Genomic DNA, 18,091 nt, shown 5'->3' with positions numbered 1-18,091 from the left:
AAACTTGTGTGTCAACCACAACTGACTTCTTAAATATGAAGGAACAGAAGCACATGTTAACACCAATAGAAATAAAGCTATAGGCTAAAAAAAATCATAGCAAATATATGAAAATGGAAGGCAGAACAAATCATCAAAAGGGAAGACTGACATTATTCTTTACAATGAAATATATATATATATAAGAGAGAGCAAAGGCCATGTGAGCATGAACGTGCTGAATGAATTTCTCTCCCAATTAGACTTTGCTATTAAGTGACAGAACCCGCTAACCTTATTAGCAAAGGTTCATTGATAAAGTTGTAGTGACAGCAAGTGTATTTATTTTTTCATATCTGTGACTTGAAGAGTTAAATTGTTTGCTCTGCATTCCAACTTGACTCTGGTCTCATTTATCTGGCAGCTGACAACATCATTTACTAGTCATATCAATATGATTTAAATGCTTTGATAAAGAGAAGGTAAGGGTTTAGTATCCATACAGTATGTTCCCACAGTATTTACATGCAAGTTAATTTCATAGCATGCAGTTTGTAAAAAAAAAATCCCAAAAGTCATTAGGATCAATCTGCTGGGAATGTCTGTACCCAATTTTGTGCCAATCCATCCATTGGATGCTGAAATATTTTGCTAAATGAGTGAAAACTTTGACCTGCTGGTGGCGCTAGAGGAAAACTCGGTGGATCACCAAAGTCAATAGGATTCATCCTCTGAGGACTATGAATGTTTGTATGTAACGTCAGCACAATGCATCAAATACTTGTAATATATTCCAGTTTGGATCAAAGTGAAGGACCTACGAACAGACTGACATTGCCAATCCTAGAGACATGTCGCCATCATGGCTAAAAATTCCGCTCACTAAAAACATGGATATGGATATGTTTTTCTTCTTGTTCCTTATATTTGAGCTTCACTGTGTAGAATAATGTATGTGCAGAGTTTGACACTGGAAGGCTGTTTTTGTGCTTCTTGAAAATCTACTTTTAAGGGGCGGGCCTACAAGCATGATTTGTGACATCACAACTAATTTAGAAGCCAATCCTGGTCCAGGATGCTACTTAGACAAGTGTGATGTGGAAACTTGAAGCATCCAGTGCACAAACACAAATACATCTTGAAATAAGTCCGGAGGGAATCTTTAAAGAATCTCCTTGGTTCTTACATAAACATCCCCTATAAGACAAATCATATTCTTAACATGATTGGAATAACTTGCTCTTTGCTGAAATGAGTAGTGGCCTTACACAAACATGCTCCTCAAGCCCATTTTCTCCAGAGTCCCAGAAACCAACCATATTACTACACTGTAATACTATCGTGCAGGTTTGCAATGTGCCAGTTAGTTTGTGATAATGTGGTTGAACCCAAACCCAAAGACAGCACCATGTAAGTGTAATATTAAGAAGTATTGAAGCTAGATTTTGACACAAAGCCCCTCTATAAGTCAGTGCCTCAAGATCAGGTAAAATGCAGGGGTAGGCCCTCAATATTTCAGTTTTTAATTGTGATTTAGTGGTGTATATTACCAACCAAATCTGTAATTCATCAAATTACCATAAAGTAATTGCCACACAGACAGCCTGGATGGAGCCAGGCCTGTGGATCCTGGGCCCATTCAGAAATTAAAAACCAAGTCAGAATAATGAGATATTATTTCGTTTTTTATTTTGAAAAACCTTTGAATCATAATATTTCTCAGATGGTAGAGATTCCCATGTTAATGACTGGTGAGTGATAAAGAGTTCCTGTGAGGATTAAAACACTGCACTGACAACAGTGCACATAAATTAATGGGTAAAAATTGACATATTATTCCAAGTTGAAATATAATAATATAGTTTTTCTTGGTTGCTAAGACACATTTCTTGAAATGATGCTCCATTTTCCAAAACTCTAAACACAATGAATAATGGTGTTTATGGCTTTCCCCCAGAACATATATATATATATAGATAGATAGATAGATAGATAGATAGATATACATAGAAAACATAGATATAGATATCAATATAGGTATAATATAGTAAAATAATTTCCATGTATTTACCAATATATATACCGTTGTGAGAAAAAAAACCAGTTTGTACATAAAGAAAGAAATCACATTTATTCCACCTCAGGTCTTTGTGGATCAATTGTTCCAAAACAAGTGAACTGACTCATGGCCCTGTTATCTATCCTGAGCTTCTGATTGGTGTTTGAACAATGCTGACTCTTAGTGTTTCCACCTGGGGAATTGTGTGTTAATTGGGTTCCAGCTGTGATGACTTGAGTTAATGATATTGAATGCCAGTGCTTTCTAAACAAGCACATGAGTGAAAACAGGGGAATAGTATTTACAGTTTTGGGAAATGGGTCTGTCTTCTGGTAGATGACGTCATGGTTTGGCGTGTTTAGTTATAGTGTGTAAGAGAAAAACTGTAATTAGCTTGCATGAGTATTTTATTTTCCTGGCGGAAGTGGACTTCCATACATTGCAGCCAGCTTGTGAAAGCGTTTTATTTTGGAAGCTGTAACCGGAAGTTACTTAGGTGGTACTGATGTGACGTAGTTACGTTAGATAGTTTTATAGCATCATTGCACCTGGACGACCATCATCAGCAATTCTAGGTTTAACGTAAACGGACTCTTCTAGCTGTAAAACGCGTCGTTGAAATAAATGGGAAAGGTTCAAAAGGAACATTTTAGCAATTGCGTCACGTTTGATAAGTCGTCTTAGTTATTAGCTATTGAATGTCATAACAGCGAAAGGCTAATGACAGCAGGCTAACGTGCTAGCAGTAAGCGTGCGTCGTCACAAGCTTATTTTCTGTAGTTGGATAATTTACGTTAAGCACTTAAGCCATGTCAGTGGCATCGTGAGACTCATTACAAACAATTATGATAAGCGACATATGAAAGTGACGTAAGTAGCTCCGTTAAACGACCAGCGTGAGATTGGAGACATGAACACACCGCTCGGTAGGAACGGGTTGATCGGGCTAGCTGTCGGAGCTACAGCCGGTTTGGGCTTGATTGCCTTCATCATTTACAAAGAGATCAGCAAGAGAAGATGCCAGAGACTGCTGCTGGAGGCCAGGCCAGCTCCCTGTCTGTATGACGGGGCGGATGGAGCCGCGCTGCTGCGGGACACGCTGGATGCACAGGGTGGGTTGGCTCGCCTCTGCCTCACACACATGGAGGCTCTTCAGAAAGATGTGTGTCTGTGTGAGAGACAGATGTTTGGTTCCAATTGCGTAATACTAGCAAAGGTACTTTACCCGTGAAAATCAGTGGAAAGTGAAAGTCAGTGGTGATGGTGATGATGATGAATCATGAATCATGTGGACCTCATGGCAGAGACGCTGCTGAAGTCAGCTTCTAAATTGGCAGCTCCTGATTCGGGGTTAAGGGAAACATAAATAATGATATTTAGCTGCTGATCCTCCGTCATTTGTTTTTTTTTTTTTTTTTACCACTAACACAATTATTTGACATCGTAGCAAAAGTCTTAACGCTGTTCAAACCCACTTTCAGATTTGTGAAACCTGTATTCTGTTTATGAAAACACAAAAAAGTGACTTCACTGATATTTCTCCATCCAGACCACATTAGACCAGGTCCAGATGACAAACCACTGTATTAGACTTGTCAAATCTGGACTAGATTAACAAGGAGACTCCAGAGACTCATTAAAACACAGCTTCAGATTTGTGAAAACTGAATTCTGTTTGTGAAAATAGGGCACTGCTTTTTCCCATCCAGACCACATTAGTCACTTTCACTTTTCACAAATGTGAAACTGCTGTAATGAGTTAATCTAGTCCAGATTTGACAAGTCTAAATTTATTAATTTTTTCTCTCCTGATTGGTTTGTTTTTCTGTTCATGTTGTGTGCTTCTTGATGTCATTTGTATGTTGTTGTATCTTTCTAAATTATGTTACCTCAGATTTTTTTGGTTTTGTTTTTTCCTTTTTTGTTATCGTTTGTTTTTCTCTTTAAGTTGAGGGGAGCCTGTGGCTTCTGGACCTCTCCTGTCACATCTTTTATTTTTATTATCTGTATTTTATGCAGTCTTATGTGTGTGCAAATAAAAAAAAAACAAAAAAAAAACGGATATAACTAAATGAGTGAAATCATGTCAATGCTCCTGCCTTTGCTGGCAGCTGGATTAGCAACGTACATGACCTTTACTGCTGCAACTTAATATTTTCAGTATCAATTAATCTGCCAGTGATCTTCTCAGTTAATCATTGAGTGTAAGACATGGAAGGGCATCAAATTTGAGAAACTAAAAACATTAACTTTTTGGCATTTTTGCTTGAAAAGTGAGTTAAACAATTAATTGATTATCAAAATTGTTGCACCCCATAAGGGTTCTTGCCTGGAGGTATTTCCAGGCATGTCCTTCTGGCCTGGGAGCACCTTAGGATCCATCAGGAAGAGATGGAGTAGGTATTTATGTAGGTAGGGAGAAGGAGGGCTGGGCTGCTATGTTTATCCTGCTGCCACTCTGACCCAGAGACAGATAAGCAGGGGAAAACAGATGGTGGGTGGTCAGGAGTGCACTTAAGGGTACTTAATTGCAAACAAGTCATAAACCGCATGTCTAACGTGTTGTCTCCATGGTTGGTTGTCCAGAGGCGGAGGCCCAGCAGCAGGCTCTGGCGGCGGTGGAGGCCGTGGTCCAGGGCCTGTCCCCAGAGCAGCAGCTGGAGCTCAGGAACCAGCTGGACCAGGTGCTGACCTGCGTGTCCTCACTGCGCTCAGAGGTGGCTGAGCTGAGGGGCGGCCTGCAGGACATCGCCTTGCAGATCATCCAGGATGTCAAGTGAGTGGCAGTGTGGAGAAGATGAACATATCAACAAATATATCAGGCTTTTATCTTCGCTACTCCTTGACATGAAATTGGACGGTTTTCAGGGAAACACACTTTTTTTTAGGAAGAACGCTTATTTTGGTTTCTTTCTAAAAGTGAGATGATCAGATGGATATTAGTCTCATGTCTGTGTGTTCATGTGTGACATGGTTAGGGAGAAAACAGCTAGCCTGGCTCTGTCCAAAGTTCAAAAATATGTTTACCTGACCTGTTTGACTGACCTGTATGTGTGTCTCTCCTCGATACATTCAGAAAGGGTGTGGAGGACAGCCAGCGGATACGCCGGCGGCGTCACATCCATCGAGACCGCACAGACTCTACCAGCTCCAGCTCCATCTACTTCACTGCCAGCCAGGGCGTGGCCAGCACGTATGAAGAGACCAGCGAAGGAGGGTATGTGACTGGGATGGATGGACTTGTTCAATAATATTTAGATAACTGTGTTTTAAATTTAGCGTGTTTTTGTACTGTCTAATTTGCTTCATTTGTCTTACGAACTGATGAGTGAAGCATTTTTTTAGTCTTCAACAGTTCAAAGAATATAGGTCAATCAGGACATGACTGAGATTGTGTTCTTTTTTTATGCCCTGTGTCTCTGTGAGGCACATCAGGTGATAAATATCATCTGTTTCTTTGATATGTGAACATGCACAGAGGCCTGGAGTCATGAATGGCCTGTGAGTCCAGTCGTGTATCTGTGTAGAGGATCAGGTCAGGCTGTGATCCAAGTTTGATCCAACAGTGTGTGTGTTTTAATACGCTTCTTAACAAGATTCATCAGCTAGTTAGTCTTAGTCTCTAAGACACTTACAGTTGGTTAAACTAATACTAAGTAACTGTGTTCAGAATGAAAATAGCACTGCATTAAAAAACCAAGGGACAGCATGGTGGGGGCATGTAGTGTCAGTTACCAGCAGGATGATGTAATACAATCCAGACAGTCCAGTTTGAATAATAGATCCATGACTTTAAAGGCTTATCAGTAGCCAAAAGTCCAAGTTTGGTTACTAAAGCTCATTTATACTAATTGAAATCACCAAATAAAAGAGAGATGATCTTGCATGTGTATCCAGGTACTCCACAGCCTACGCTGAGTCAGACTACACTGATCGTGACACTGACAGAGAGGAAGGCGAGAGAGAGCCCGAACAAGAGTCTGAGGAAGAGGAAGACAAGAGCTGCGCCACTGTCCTCACCCTCCGCCAAGAAGACTCCCAGGACGAGGAAGTGGAGGAAGAGGAGAGGGTGTTGGAGGACGATGAGGAGGAGGAGGAAGAGGAGGGAAGGCTGCAGCTGGTGACTGAAGTTCCCAGTGGGGAGCTGGCTCTCCTCCTGGCACAGAGCGACATCCTCCACACCGGAGACGCCAGTTTAAAAGCAGAGGGCTTCCGACTGCTGCTGGACAACAGAGCAGAGGTGAGGGGATGTGAAACTAGTGCTCAGAGCACTAGTCCATTGAGATTCCTCACTACATTCATTTGTAAAGTGAATACAGTGTTTGGACCGTTGATCAGACAGAGTAAGAACTGTGAAGATATCACAGCAGTCTGGGATTTGGTGCATTTGTCATTATTTTTCATCTATCTTTCAGACCTGCAGCGATGAGTTGATTGATTGACTCAAAGAAAATTAATCTGCAATCAGTTTTGAAACTGATTGTTTGTCAAATCTCAAGCAAAATCATTTGCTAGTTCCAGTTCCTCAAATTGGAGAATTTGATGTTGGACAAAAATAATTTGTTACTGTGTTTTCTGATGTTTTATAGACCACACAGTTCATCAATTCATCAGATCAATTGATAATGAAAGTAATCGTTAGTTGCAGCCTTAATATCTGTTGATGAGGCTTTTCTATGTACAAATCTTGCTTATGAGAAATGAGATATTCCACTTTGAGAATACCATGTAAAGCTTTGAGCAATGATAGTTGAGGAACTACAGACATGTAGTGCAGTTGTGTAGCTGTGCCTGTAGGTGTCAGTGAAGCAGCGCTAAGCTCAGAGTTTATGAAGACAACACACACACAGCGAGCAGCTGTTAGTTTTATTTGTCTTAATGCATTATTATTAACATAAGGCCTATGAGTGAGTAGATGACACAAACCCCTAAATTGTGTTTTAAAACTTATCACAAAATAACCCACTTCTTACATCATTCTATTCAGAGTGTTGGTAGTGTGGTTGGTGGAGATGACAGGTGTTGCACTATGATGGTATTCTTCAATGAATATTCACTATATTCACATTTTGAACTGTTTTTGAAGCTCCTGTAATCCTGAATATGTACCACTAACACACACATACATATACATGCATGTAATAATCAGTGACCAAGCTGAAGTAGGAAACTAAAATTGTGTGCTGGGATCACCCAAATATGACATAGTAATGTTTTACAGTATGTAGTGGGTTAAGTAATCTGATTACATTTTACTGATTCTTAACTGTTGGTTGTTTTGCTGTGTGTGTCCTCAGTACGGAGACAGCAGAGAGTTTCTATGGCGACTGGCTCGGGCCTACAGTGATATGCATGAGTCTGCGAAGGACAAACAAGAGAAGAAGACATATGCACAACAAGGTAATGAACAGTTTTACTCTGTCTTTTAACTTTGTCACTCAGCATGCTAACAATTGTGGCTAATGTTGGTGACATCAGAGGTTTCTTACCTGCCAAACAAATAATGTTATTTGCATTGAACCTCCCTCCATCAGATGATGCTCCACTGTTCACGTAGGTTTTAGAAAAACCAAAGTGCCTTGTGGGTAGTTGGAAATATATTCTTAACCTAACCAGGCTGACTGTACCTGTTCAGAAAGCTTGTGGCTCACTTGTGAGCTCCTGCAGTATGGTGTTAATAGTAAAATAGGACTGACTGTATCTTCAGTATCTGTCAGTGAAGTGTGAGCTGCTGTTGCAGGTCGAGAGGAGGCAGAGCAGGCCCTGAAGAAGAACGGCCTCAACGCAGAGTGTCACAAATGGTAAGACGGCACACTGAACCTTGAGGAAGACTCAGTTTGAACACTGTAGAGTTCCTGCTGACCTGTGACCTCTATGTTTGTGTATGCAGGTTTGCTGTGCTGACAGGACTGACCTCCCAGCATGACAGCATGCATAGCAAACTGAAGAGCAGCCACATACTGAAGGTAACACAGGAACATTTACTTCCATGATTGTTCAAAAGGAGTTTATTCTGATGTACAGGATGTGACTGAGGTTTCTTCTCCTGTTCAGGAGCATCTGGACCGTGCCATCGCTCTCAGAGATGATGACCCCATGTGTTTCTACCTGCTGGGAAGATGGTGCTATGAGGTGAGACTGTGTTTTGCTTGTTGTAGTTAACTAGAGTATTATCAGGTGTAGATATCAGCCAAATATCTGTGATTGGCTCACTTAAAAGTGGGTGTGGCATAGTAAATAAGGAACATACAGAGCTGTTCTCTACTGTTGGCCTCCACCCACACATCTCCCTCACCTGTGTTGTTAGATCAGATCATTCATCAATGAGACCTCAGCTACATTCTGTGGAGATAAATAAATATTTACACTCCAGGTTCAAGATGAGTCATGTTTTACAGGAAGAGGAAAGATGTTGTTATAAAAAATACTCAAATTATAACATAAATTTTTCAGACAATTACTTCACTGTATGTTTAAAGAACTTTACCGGTGACCACGTCTAAAGGCAGAAGTGTTGATCTGTTTCACTCGGTCATGCTCATGCCATTCAAGACGTGACATCACTGTTGTGTGTTTCTTTGCCGTTAATTATTATCTGTCTCTGCAGGTAGTCACACTTGATTGGCTGGAGAAGAAGGCTGCCGCTGCTCTCTACCAGAACCCCCCCACTGCTACCCTGCATGACGCCCTCGAGAACTTCCTCAAGGTACCACCGATTTTTGATGTTATATACATATACACGTATTACATGTACTTATTACACATATTACACATATTTTCTAAATAGACGTGTCATTGTTTCATATACTTTTTATGTATTTTCAGGCAGAAGAACTCAGTCCAGGTTTCTCTAAGACAGTGAGACTTTACATTGCAAAGGTGAGCAATAAGATCCAAAGTCATTTAATACACAACAGAATAGTTCATCTGTGTGTTTTCATTGTGAGGACTAATGAAGTAACCATGACGTTGTTTGGCTCATAGTGTCATCAGGAGCTGGGAAACATCTCCGAGGCAACAAACTGGACGGCGCTGGCTTCCAAGATGCCTGCTAACACCAATGATGTAAGAACACACTTCACTCATTGAAACTTTGCCAGAGTGCAGAGCTGCAGATAAGTCATGAAGAAGAATTTATTTTTGAAGAATAATTGTACTCAATACAATAATTTGCTCTTATTGTTGCCTTTTCTATGTTTTTTTTCTCCCCAAGGATGAAGAAACTTGCCAGCTGGAGGCTCAGCTTCGCGTCTTAACTGACAAAAAAATATGAACTTATTTTCTACTGAGATCCATGATGGAACCACAAAGCCGACGCCACCAATTGGCTAGTCAGGCCACCAATCTCTGATCATCCAATCAGATGTGCGCTACAACTGGCACACTAATTTTCTTTCCCTTCACTGGTGGATATCTTTGTCATACTGTCACTGTGAAATTATATGGAATTTATTGATGTTTATTTATTTTTTTGCAGACTTTAAAATGGCTCAATGGAGCCAGTATCACCGAGGAATATATACTGTGTTCTTTATCTAACTTTTTTAACTGTTTGTTGTTTTCTTAACTGATAATCAGTCATTAAACACAAGGAGGTTTTAGTTTTTCAGCACATTTTGTCTTAATTTAACAGGCATACTTAAAGGGTCAGTTCAACCAAATAACAGAGCATGTGGAAACTATCCATGCAGATAGTTGTAGTTTTATTTCTCCAGGTTTATATTTGTCTCTGAGATTTCTGCTTTCATCCCAATACAATGGAGGTGAATGGAATTGAGTTTGTGCTGGTGTCATTTCTGCTGACCTCCAATCTATTGAGGTGGAGACAGACATGGAGACAGATATCTCAACATCGACAAATAAAACTATATTTCTTTCCATGGCTACTAGAGGTAAGGGATGGGTGGATCATTTCAGGGAGATTTCAGGGAGCAGAACGTTGTCTAAGAGGGAAATTCTTCCAACAATGGAAAAAAAAAAAAAAAAACTTCTGGGAATTTTTCACATCATCGCTATTGTGAAATGCTATTTATGCAAGAAATATCTTGAAGTATTTTGGGACATTGAGCATGTGGTCCAGGTTGATCAGGGATGTTTGAAGAGCTTTAAGGGAAGTGAAAGAGGGACTTTGGAACAAGAAATCTTGGGAACGTCTCCAATTTATTAAAGTAATGTTTATTTGTATTGTATACCTTTGGGGTTGTGTGGAGATAAATGATGTTTCATAAATGTAGATGTAATGATAGGCTGTAGTATTTTGATCTTATTTGGCTTTTTTTTCCAACTTTATATCACATCATTTCCCGCCGTAGTCCAGTATAAAACAACTGTACTGGACTCCAGGCAGTAAACTGACAGTGTAAGGAGTCCTCTGTGTGCTTGTGACTATGACGAGTGTTGTAATATTCCTGTACTTTCATTTCATTTCCTTTGTGTGTGTTTGCTGCCTTTTGATCTCTGACTGTGTTTTACATTCCTGTTATTTTCTGAAGTGAAAGTTGAGATTCAGTTTGTTAGCAGATGACTTTGTGATCTAACATCACTTTAACGGCACTTTGTATTCTCCATTCATTAATTTATTGTGTTGATTTTGCAGTCGCTGCTTTAAGATAATAGTGTTCCTATCAGTGGATATTATGTTTTATGAAAATGCCATTTCCCTAAATATTCTGATCCCACAATGAAAAAGTGAATATGCACTAAAGTGACACATGGATAACCTTGAATAAATAGTTTTTTTTTCTATGAGTCTCTCCACCCTTTCAAAGTAAAGCTCACATGTGACCACATACAGTGTAAAATCCATTCATGATGATGCTAACAGAGGACACAAGCATTTGAATAGTAAAAGTCATTTAATTTAGCTTTGAAGCTCATACACAGAAGCTTCTAGTAAAGACAAACAGAAAAAGGGACATCAGTGGTGAAACATTTGACAAATGACATGAAAAGGAAATCTTTGTAAGAATGTCTTAATTACAAAAATAATGTTGTTTCAACTGCATCAGACATCCCAAACACCAGTTAACAAAAAGATCTCAAACTATTTAAAACATTTATATCTTTGACTACTCAGAATATGAAACTACTGAAGTACACTCACCAAAGAAAAAAACAGACTCTGATTATGACTTCATTTCTCATAATTATGAGATTTTAATTCTTTTTTTTTTTTTTTTAATGTTTTTTTGCAGTAAAGATCATGTTATGAGAGTTTTGGATCTCATAATTACATTATAAGGATCTTATGAGCACTTTTTGTAATCATGACATACTAAGTAATAATTATGAGATAAAGATCTCATAATAACAAAACTGATCTCATAATTATGAGATACTCAAGTCATCATTGCAGATTTTTTCTCCTTTGGTGAGTGTAATGTGCTTCCCTGTCAATCACAAAATGTAACTCTCTACCTTGCTGTTGAGCTCCAGAAGGCCAGATCTGCAGCCTGGACCATCTCCTCAACTCTGGTTCCATCAGCATCAATCCACATCACGTAACACATGACCTACATGTCTGTGTGAACCATAAGTCCAAGGCTTGTGTGGAAGCAGTAATAGGGAGTGAAGACGGCACATACAGCACTGGAGTCCGAGGGTTGAGTCAGCAGGTATGACATAAACGTTTAGCACCACCCCGCTGCTTCCTGCCTCTCTGCTCACTCAGTCCTTAGCATCACCCACACCGTCAGCGTTAATGGCGAACATGGCCTCAGCCTCTGGCAGGCAGGGGGAGTCGTAGATTTTACAGATCCTCGTCTCTCCTCGGCCTTTCCTCAGGTACAGACTGCGAGGACAGCGACAGTTTTAATCCTAAAGTTATCTTAGAATGATTAAACCATGGTGTCATCAATCTGCAGCTGTCAAATCATTACAGCTGCTTTATGCCTCACTACAGAAGCAGTAGCAGCCGGACAGATAAACAATGAGCTGAAACTCACTATAAAGCTCCGTAAAGTCGAGAGGAGCTGCAGAGTCGCTGAAAATTCTCCTCACACGTCATATTGGACCATGCTGTCAGGATGAATTAAACACACGCTGCATCACTCACCGTGTAGTGGAGGCGTGAGCCAGAATGTTGCCACCGATTGGTTTCTTAGGATCTGCAGAGAACATAGCTGCCCCGTCCACCTGTGCTACCACCTGGTTGGTTATCACCACGGCAACGCCAAACTGTTGACACAGGATTGAAGCAAGGCGGATAAAAATAATTAAAAAAAGAACTGAAACACTCTGATAAATGAATCAATAATAAAAATAATCATTAGCTGCAGGCCTAAGTGGGAGCACATGACATCATCAGCGTACAGGATGACCTGCATACCTCGTCTGCCAGTCTGAGCAGCATGCGCAGGAAGCGTCCCAGGTGTCCCTGTCTGGCTGACAGCTCCCCTCTGCCTGAGTAGTCTGTTCTGTACAGAGCTGTGGCACTGTCTACTATCAGCAGAGCATACCTGACACACACAGAGAGAGGGAGTGGCAGTATTAGTTGGGAACATCAGAACTACTCTACATGTACTGCTTATATCCATTTGCACTGTTTGTGCTGACAGACCTGGACTCAGCCATCATGGCAGAGGCTTGATACAGCAGCTGTGTCTGATGGTCTGTGTTGAAGGCTCGGGCGTAGGCCACGTTGTCCAGAACATCACTGCCTACCAGCCCATACCTGATGACACACACAGGAAGTTCAACATCTATTCTGTTATTCTATTATCCACTTCTAAAACTATGTACACAGACAGGATGACAATGTATGTGATGCAAAAAACAACAAAAAAACAAAACAGTAGTTATAATACATGCTACAAATTGAATATGCCTTTCCATGTTATAGTTTTTTAAAACTTTCTAGATGTTTTAAGTTTCAGACTTCCATCTTTTCCCCTCACAGTTATAAATATAACACAACAGTACATGATGTGGGTGTGTTGAACAATGATGTTGGGTTAAGAAGTGCTGAGCCTGATGAACAGCTCGTGAGGAGAGGAAATGTGCTGACTCACCTCTCAGCTACAGCGAGGAGTCTCTCTGGTCTGAAGGTTCCCTCTGTGTCGATGTACATAGCTTTACCCTCTCCTCCCCCCTGATCAATGGGCAGCTGTGGACGGAAGAGACAGTGGAGTCTACTGAGTGTGACAACCATACATACATACAACCTCTTTAAAAACACAACTGCAATGGTTTTTACTTAAAAATCCATTTTGTTGGAGTTTTCCACACTTGTGGCTGCTGTGTGTCCTGGTTTATAGATTCAATCTTTAAGAGAACTCCAAAGATTTTGCATTAAGACATATATAACACTGTCAAATTCACAATGAACAGTAAAACGTGCAGCAGAACCAGAGATATCGTCTTTTTTTATTCCATGTATTATTTTTCCTTGTCACAACCTGGTGCCTGCATTACCCACAATGCAACTGGCCTGCAGACAGTTCAGAGAGAGATTCAGATGTGTTATGCTAGTAGCAGCTAATGTAGCCTCCAGCAGAGATGAGGTTTTGTCTCTGTGCAGTCAGTTTAAACTCTACCTGACAGGTGACAGCCAGTGTGTGGCACAGCTGGGTCTTCCCCGTCCGAAACTCTCCAAACATCTCTGTGATGGAGCCCGTCTCGATCCCACCTGCAGGACAAACAGGAGGTCACATAAAACGACCACTCTCTGTGTTCCCTCGTTATCTCACTGGGGCTTGTACGACCATAAACAGGACTTTGGAACAATATTTGGCCCAGTCTGTGTCAGATGCTTGTTTTTCCACATATGTAATGAAATGTTGGAGTGAGTTTACGAACCCTGCAGGAGTTTGTCGAGCTCTTTGGAGCCTGTAGAGATCTGAATGATTTCGGCTCTCCTCTGGTGGAACTCGGTAGCTGTGGTGAAGCCCATCGGCACCAGTTTGGCAGCTTCAGTCTGAGAAAGAAGACATCATTTAAATATGACATAACATAAAATATATATATATAAAATCTCATGAGAATATTTGTCCTGCTCATGTTGTAACTATTCCACACAGAGAGCGTGTGTGTGTGTGATGGTGAGGCTTCAGCATCTGGAGCAGAGAGTATGAAGTTAGCAGTATAGCTGTGAACAGTGCAGTGTGTGCACAGTTTAAGCTATTTGTTGGTGAATACATGCTACAACCTGCTGATTAAAGTGAAGGGGTTAGCCATGAAGCTAGACACAACTTCAGCCCAGAATCACTTAAGGTGGACTCCTTTAAGGTGGACCAATTGTTCTCATTTTAATGATAATCTCAGTTGCTCCTCAACCCATAAAGAAGTATTTTAACAGCTAGTTAACAGTCAAACATGCTGGTTCATCTTTCTACAATGTGATGATTTGTGATGCTTTTCTGTTTCATGTCATTGTATGCAGAATATATTTGGGTTGTGGAATGCTGGTCTGACAAAACAACACATTTCAAGATGTCACCTTGAGCTGTAACCGCGATGGGCAACTTTTACCATTTTCTGACATTTTATACACTAAATGATTAATCAACTAATTGAATAGAATCAACAAGATGATGGAATCAATGGTCAGTTGCAGCCCTTTATCAAAGAACACCATATTCACTTTCCTCCTCGCAAGACTGGCAGGAAAACTAAACGCTGCATCAGAACTCATGACTGTCAGAGTAAGAAGGCTGCTGTCTCTTACTATTATTTTGTCAGCTTTGGCCTCACTGATGCCCTTAATGTTGAGCAGCTCCTTCTTGGGTGCGTAGGCCACCGCCTCGATGGTGTGGAAACCTGCGTCTTCTAGTTTCTTGATGTCACTAGCGCTGATTCCACATTGCTGCACATGGAGACATTGAATGAATAACAGCCACATATACTGTCAGTTCAGTGGGAGAGAGAGAGGAATGGAATCTGTAACAAGATTTTATTTATTCAAACAAGAAAGGACAATTACAGCTAGAGTCTGAGTTAAGTCGTAGGATGACTGCTTTCAGGAAGACATACCTCCAGTCTGCACAGAGGCTGTGGCCCAAAGTTTTCTTCCTCCTCTACCTCTGCCTCCACCCTGGCCTCGCTCCTCATCGCCATGATCTGAGGTTGGACAACAGAGAGGCTGTGGTTGTCGATAATACTGTCTTCACAATCATGAGTGCAAGTCAAGTCTGGTTTGTTTCATGACTTTGAAACACAGAGCTGAGACATCAAGCACAGATCACATCAGTTCACAATGATGAAAACAAACACGTGAAGACAAAACTGTGGTGTTGCAGCTATAGAGCAGCACATATGAAACATATCATATGGAGAGTAAAATATTACAGCAAAACTGGACAAAACCAAGAGAGCCTTTGGCATTAACCTTTTGAAAATTAACCTTTAGATGTATTAGATGTAAAATACTATTGAACAACTATGAAGTATCACATACGACTCCACTCAGGTTATTTATTTTGTAGGAGGAAAATAAGATATTTTTAAAGAAACTATAGTTCTCTGTAGACAGATTTTGCTACTTGGTTTGTACAAGTGACACAACAGCCTGTATATGTTGGGAATACTGTTTAAAAACCTTTTGGGATGTGTGTGTTGAAATTTTGAAAAAATAAAGGAGGAAAAAGAGAGAAGAGTTTCAGATTGGCTGTCTGTGTCTTCTGTATCTGTAATACAAAGGTTTCTGTACCTGTTTACCTTTGCTGCTATTTTAAGGCTTTTATACTTTTGTGTACTTGTGAGTATTATACTTTGATTCTGAAACTTTCTTAATATATTTGCTAAGTATATTTTTAATAATCTCATATTTTTAGTAGTTAGGTTTCTCTAAATCGTTTATTCTGCAAGTGCACCTTTTTCAGTCTGATAGAAACAGAGTACTGAGAAATAACAATCAAGACATCTTGAATCGTCTACTTGTCTGTTTCTCCATTTTTATTTAAGTAATAATCAATACTGGTCTGAAAAAAATATATATGTTTAGATTTTCGGTATGCAAAAAAGTGCAGTCCATGTCAAAATGTGATGAATTTGACATGAACTAACTGACTCATGTTCACAGAGCGGCAGTAAAGAAACATTTGACTGCTCTAGCTGAATGAAAAAAACAGCGTCACATAACCACAACACACTCCCTGCTGAATATCGCTAGTTAGCTAATGTCAGTTGTCGTCAGATTAGCAATATCAAAGTAACGTCGCTAGGTCATATTTGTCAATGGCGCTTAACTTTAATACACACTGAACAATTAGCAATATCCCAGTAAATTAATAGACCAACTCTTGCAACGTTTACACCAAGAATTTCGCTAATACCGTAACTGTTAACAACCGTAACAAGCTTCACCGCAAGTATAGCTGCTCTGAAGCAGCCGCTAACATTAGGTTAATGCACTGACTGCAGCTGTTAGCCTATTAGCTTTAGCGCTGTTTTCACGTCCGTTCGCTGTATTTCAGTTACTTGCAAGTCAGCTGACAGCGCTGCTCGATCGAAGACAGCAAGTTCAATACAAGTTAATACATCTGTCTTACCAATATACTCAAATCATTTGCAAACGAAAAGCACATGTTGTGTGATACAGCAATATGTTGAACTTACCTTCTGACTTCTTCCTTCTCACAGAAGTTTGGTAACCAAAGCTCCCGCGCGTATTGTACTAACGACGCGCAATGACGCTGTACGTAACGACACCGCCTCCTCCGTCCCCTCTGATTGGTCAGATTATGGATCTGAGTAAAGATAGGCTCAACACAGGTTGTCAGTCTTATTGTTTATTTGACTGGCCTGCACTGTTAGAAATGCCTTATGTTATATCTGAACTGTTGTATAAGGGTTTCAGAAATTAAGTAACCCTGAATGAATCTGGGTCTCTCTTGTATGCCATAAATTATGCAAATGTTAACCACACCTGTGAGTATTATAGGTAAAAAAAACTACTCTCAATTCATATAGAAGTATTAAATCATACAGTATATGGGATACGATGAATAAGACTGTTCTCTATTTCACAGATAAATATCTATAGATTATATCAATTTAGTCTCATGATGCAAAGTGGGTTACGAGCCCAAAGTGTTTCCAGAGTTTTAATCACTTTAACCTCATGATAACTTTATGCTGTGTACAGTAATTGTATTCACCTCCATTGTATTGGAATGGCAACAGAAATCACAGATGGTTATGGTATCTCATAAACATGGCCAAATAAGTGTTTCTATTTTTTCTTTTTGTAATTTACGTGAACTGACCCTTTAAGAGCTCCACTATCTAATGCAGAACATGAATCAAAGTCTGTGAGGGTGGACATTGGGACAGGACTACCAGCATAATCAATAATCAATACTATACTCTGACTATATTCTATACATTATGTATTTAAATGGTAGTTTCTGGAGTCAGTTCTTAATTTGAATTCTGATTGAAATAGCTTTATTTAATTATCATACGTACAGTTCTGTGACTGCTCTTGTTTGTGGTTTTGCATATTAAGATCTCCTGTCTGAGCAGCAGTGTAATCACTCAAAACACAAAAATGAGAATTTTCGAAAACCTGCCACTAATTACACTTAGAGGACTCAACCAAGTGGGCCGATTTGAGGGGGGGGGGGGGGGGGTTGAACAGGTTGTTTGTACAATTTATTTTCTTGTCTCCTTTCAATTGCTCCTGTTATCAGCAGTTGATGTCAGTGAATTGTTTAAGCCCTACAAGAATGTGCTCTTGGATTAGAAGCAAGAGAGCAACAAATGTTACCTACTGCTGATAGAAACATCCCTGTAGCTAATGCTAATTGTACATTCCAAAGAGTATATATAAGACATTCATTCATGAACATAGTACAAAACTGAACATTTGAGAGGTGACATTTGAGCTGTCATGTTGGGGAAAACATGCATGCTTGAGTGACTAGTGTTTGTCTGATAACAAGCACCGGTTAATTTTTATTATAGGTTTAACCAACTGTTAATGCTTGTTTGCTTTACCAAAGCTTGTAAAAGTAAGTGTGTAGGTAGCATTCAGTATCAGGGCAGGAACTTGATAAAGCATACCTGACTTAATAATTCAGTGCTCATATCACAGATTGAGGTCCTGCAGGCATG

General features: G+C 40.0%; 2 protein-coding genes across 4 annotated transcripts; one reads left to right on the top strand and one right to left on the bottom strand.

The window, feature by feature from the left end:
• Positions 1–2,296: 2,296 nt before the first annotated feature.
• Positions 2,297–10,786, top strand: rmdn3 (regulator of microtubule dynamics 3). The gene is made up of 12 exons (XM_044376999.1): positions 2,297–3,150; positions 4,625–4,814; positions 5,115–5,255; positions 5,936–6,278; positions 7,336–7,438; positions 7,779–7,839; positions 7,929–8,004; positions 8,093–8,170; positions 8,646–8,744; positions 8,864–8,917; positions 9,023–9,103; positions 9,252–10,786. Exons 1-12 carry the CDS (start codon positions 2,949–2,951, stop codon positions 9,309–9,311), a joined length of 1,488 nt encoding a protein of 495 aa, XP_044232934.1. The 5' UTR covers positions 2,297–2,948; the 3' UTR covers positions 9,312–10,786.
• Positions 10,787–10,874: 88 nt separating this feature from the next.
• On the bottom strand, positions 10,875–16,696 carry rad51 (RAD51 recombinase). Of its 3 annotated transcripts, none has more exons than XM_044377001.1 (10): positions 16,592–16,696; positions 15,008–15,094; positions 14,703–14,840; positions 13,835–13,952; positions 13,573–13,664; positions 13,048–13,142; positions 12,597–12,710; positions 12,366–12,495; positions 12,093–12,214; positions 10,875–11,828 (listed from the first exon to the last, which is right to left on the bottom strand). In XM_044377001.1, exons 2-10 carry the CDS (start codon positions 15,089–15,091, stop codon positions 11,705–11,707), a joined length of 1,017 nt encoding a protein of 338 aa, XP_044232936.1. In that variant the 5' UTR covers positions 15,092–15,094; positions 16,592–16,696; the 3' UTR covers positions 10,875–11,704. The 3 variants fall into 3 exon arrangements, with proteins under 3 accessions (XP_044232936.1, XP_044232937.1, XP_044232938.1); XM_044377002.1 differs by having other exon boundaries at positions 15,008–15,134; positions 16,592–16,665; XM_044377003.1 differs by having other exon boundaries at positions 15,008–15,116; positions 16,592–16,664.
• Between the last annotated feature and the right edge of the window lie 1,395 nt (positions 16,697–18,091).

The sequence above is a fragment of the Thunnus albacares genome, chromosome 16 (genome assembly GCF_914725855.1).
Source record: "Thunnus albacares chromosome 16, fThuAlb1.1, whole genome shotgun sequence".
NCBI classification, from domain to species: Eukaryota; Metazoa; Chordata; class Actinopteri; order Scombriformes; family Scombridae; genus Thunnus; species Thunnus albacares.
The sequence above is the reverse complement of the archived record's forward strand: the minus strand, read 5'-3'. Positions and strand labels throughout refer to the sequence as shown.

Bases quoted from the DNA above. Each gene is read 5' to 3' on its own strand.
- rmdn3 (XM_044376999.1), top strand. From the start codon at position 2,949: ATGAACACACCGCTCGGTAGGAACGGGTTGATCGGGCTAGCTGTCGGA. The intron at 5,256-5,935 runs GTATGTGACTGG...ATGTGTATCCAG, and splicing joins GAAGAGACCAGCGAAGGAGG to GTACTCCACAGCCTACGCTG. The intron at 8,005-8,092 runs GTAACACAGGAA...TCTCCTGTTCAG, and splicing joins AGAGCAGCCACATACTGAAG to GAGCATCTGGACCGTGCCAT.
- rad51 (XM_044377001.1), bottom strand. From the start codon at position 15,091: ATGGCGATGAGGAGCGAGGCCAGGGTGGAGGCAGAGGTAGAGGAGGAA. The intron at 13,953-14,702 runs GTAAGAGACAGC...CTTCTTTCTCAG, and splicing joins CCAAAGCTGACAAAATAATA to ACTGAAGCTGCCAAACTGGT. The intron at 13,665-13,834 runs GTTCGTAAACTC...TTTGTCCTGCAG, and splicing joins GCTCGACAAACTCCTGCAGG to GTGGGATCGAGACGGGCTCC.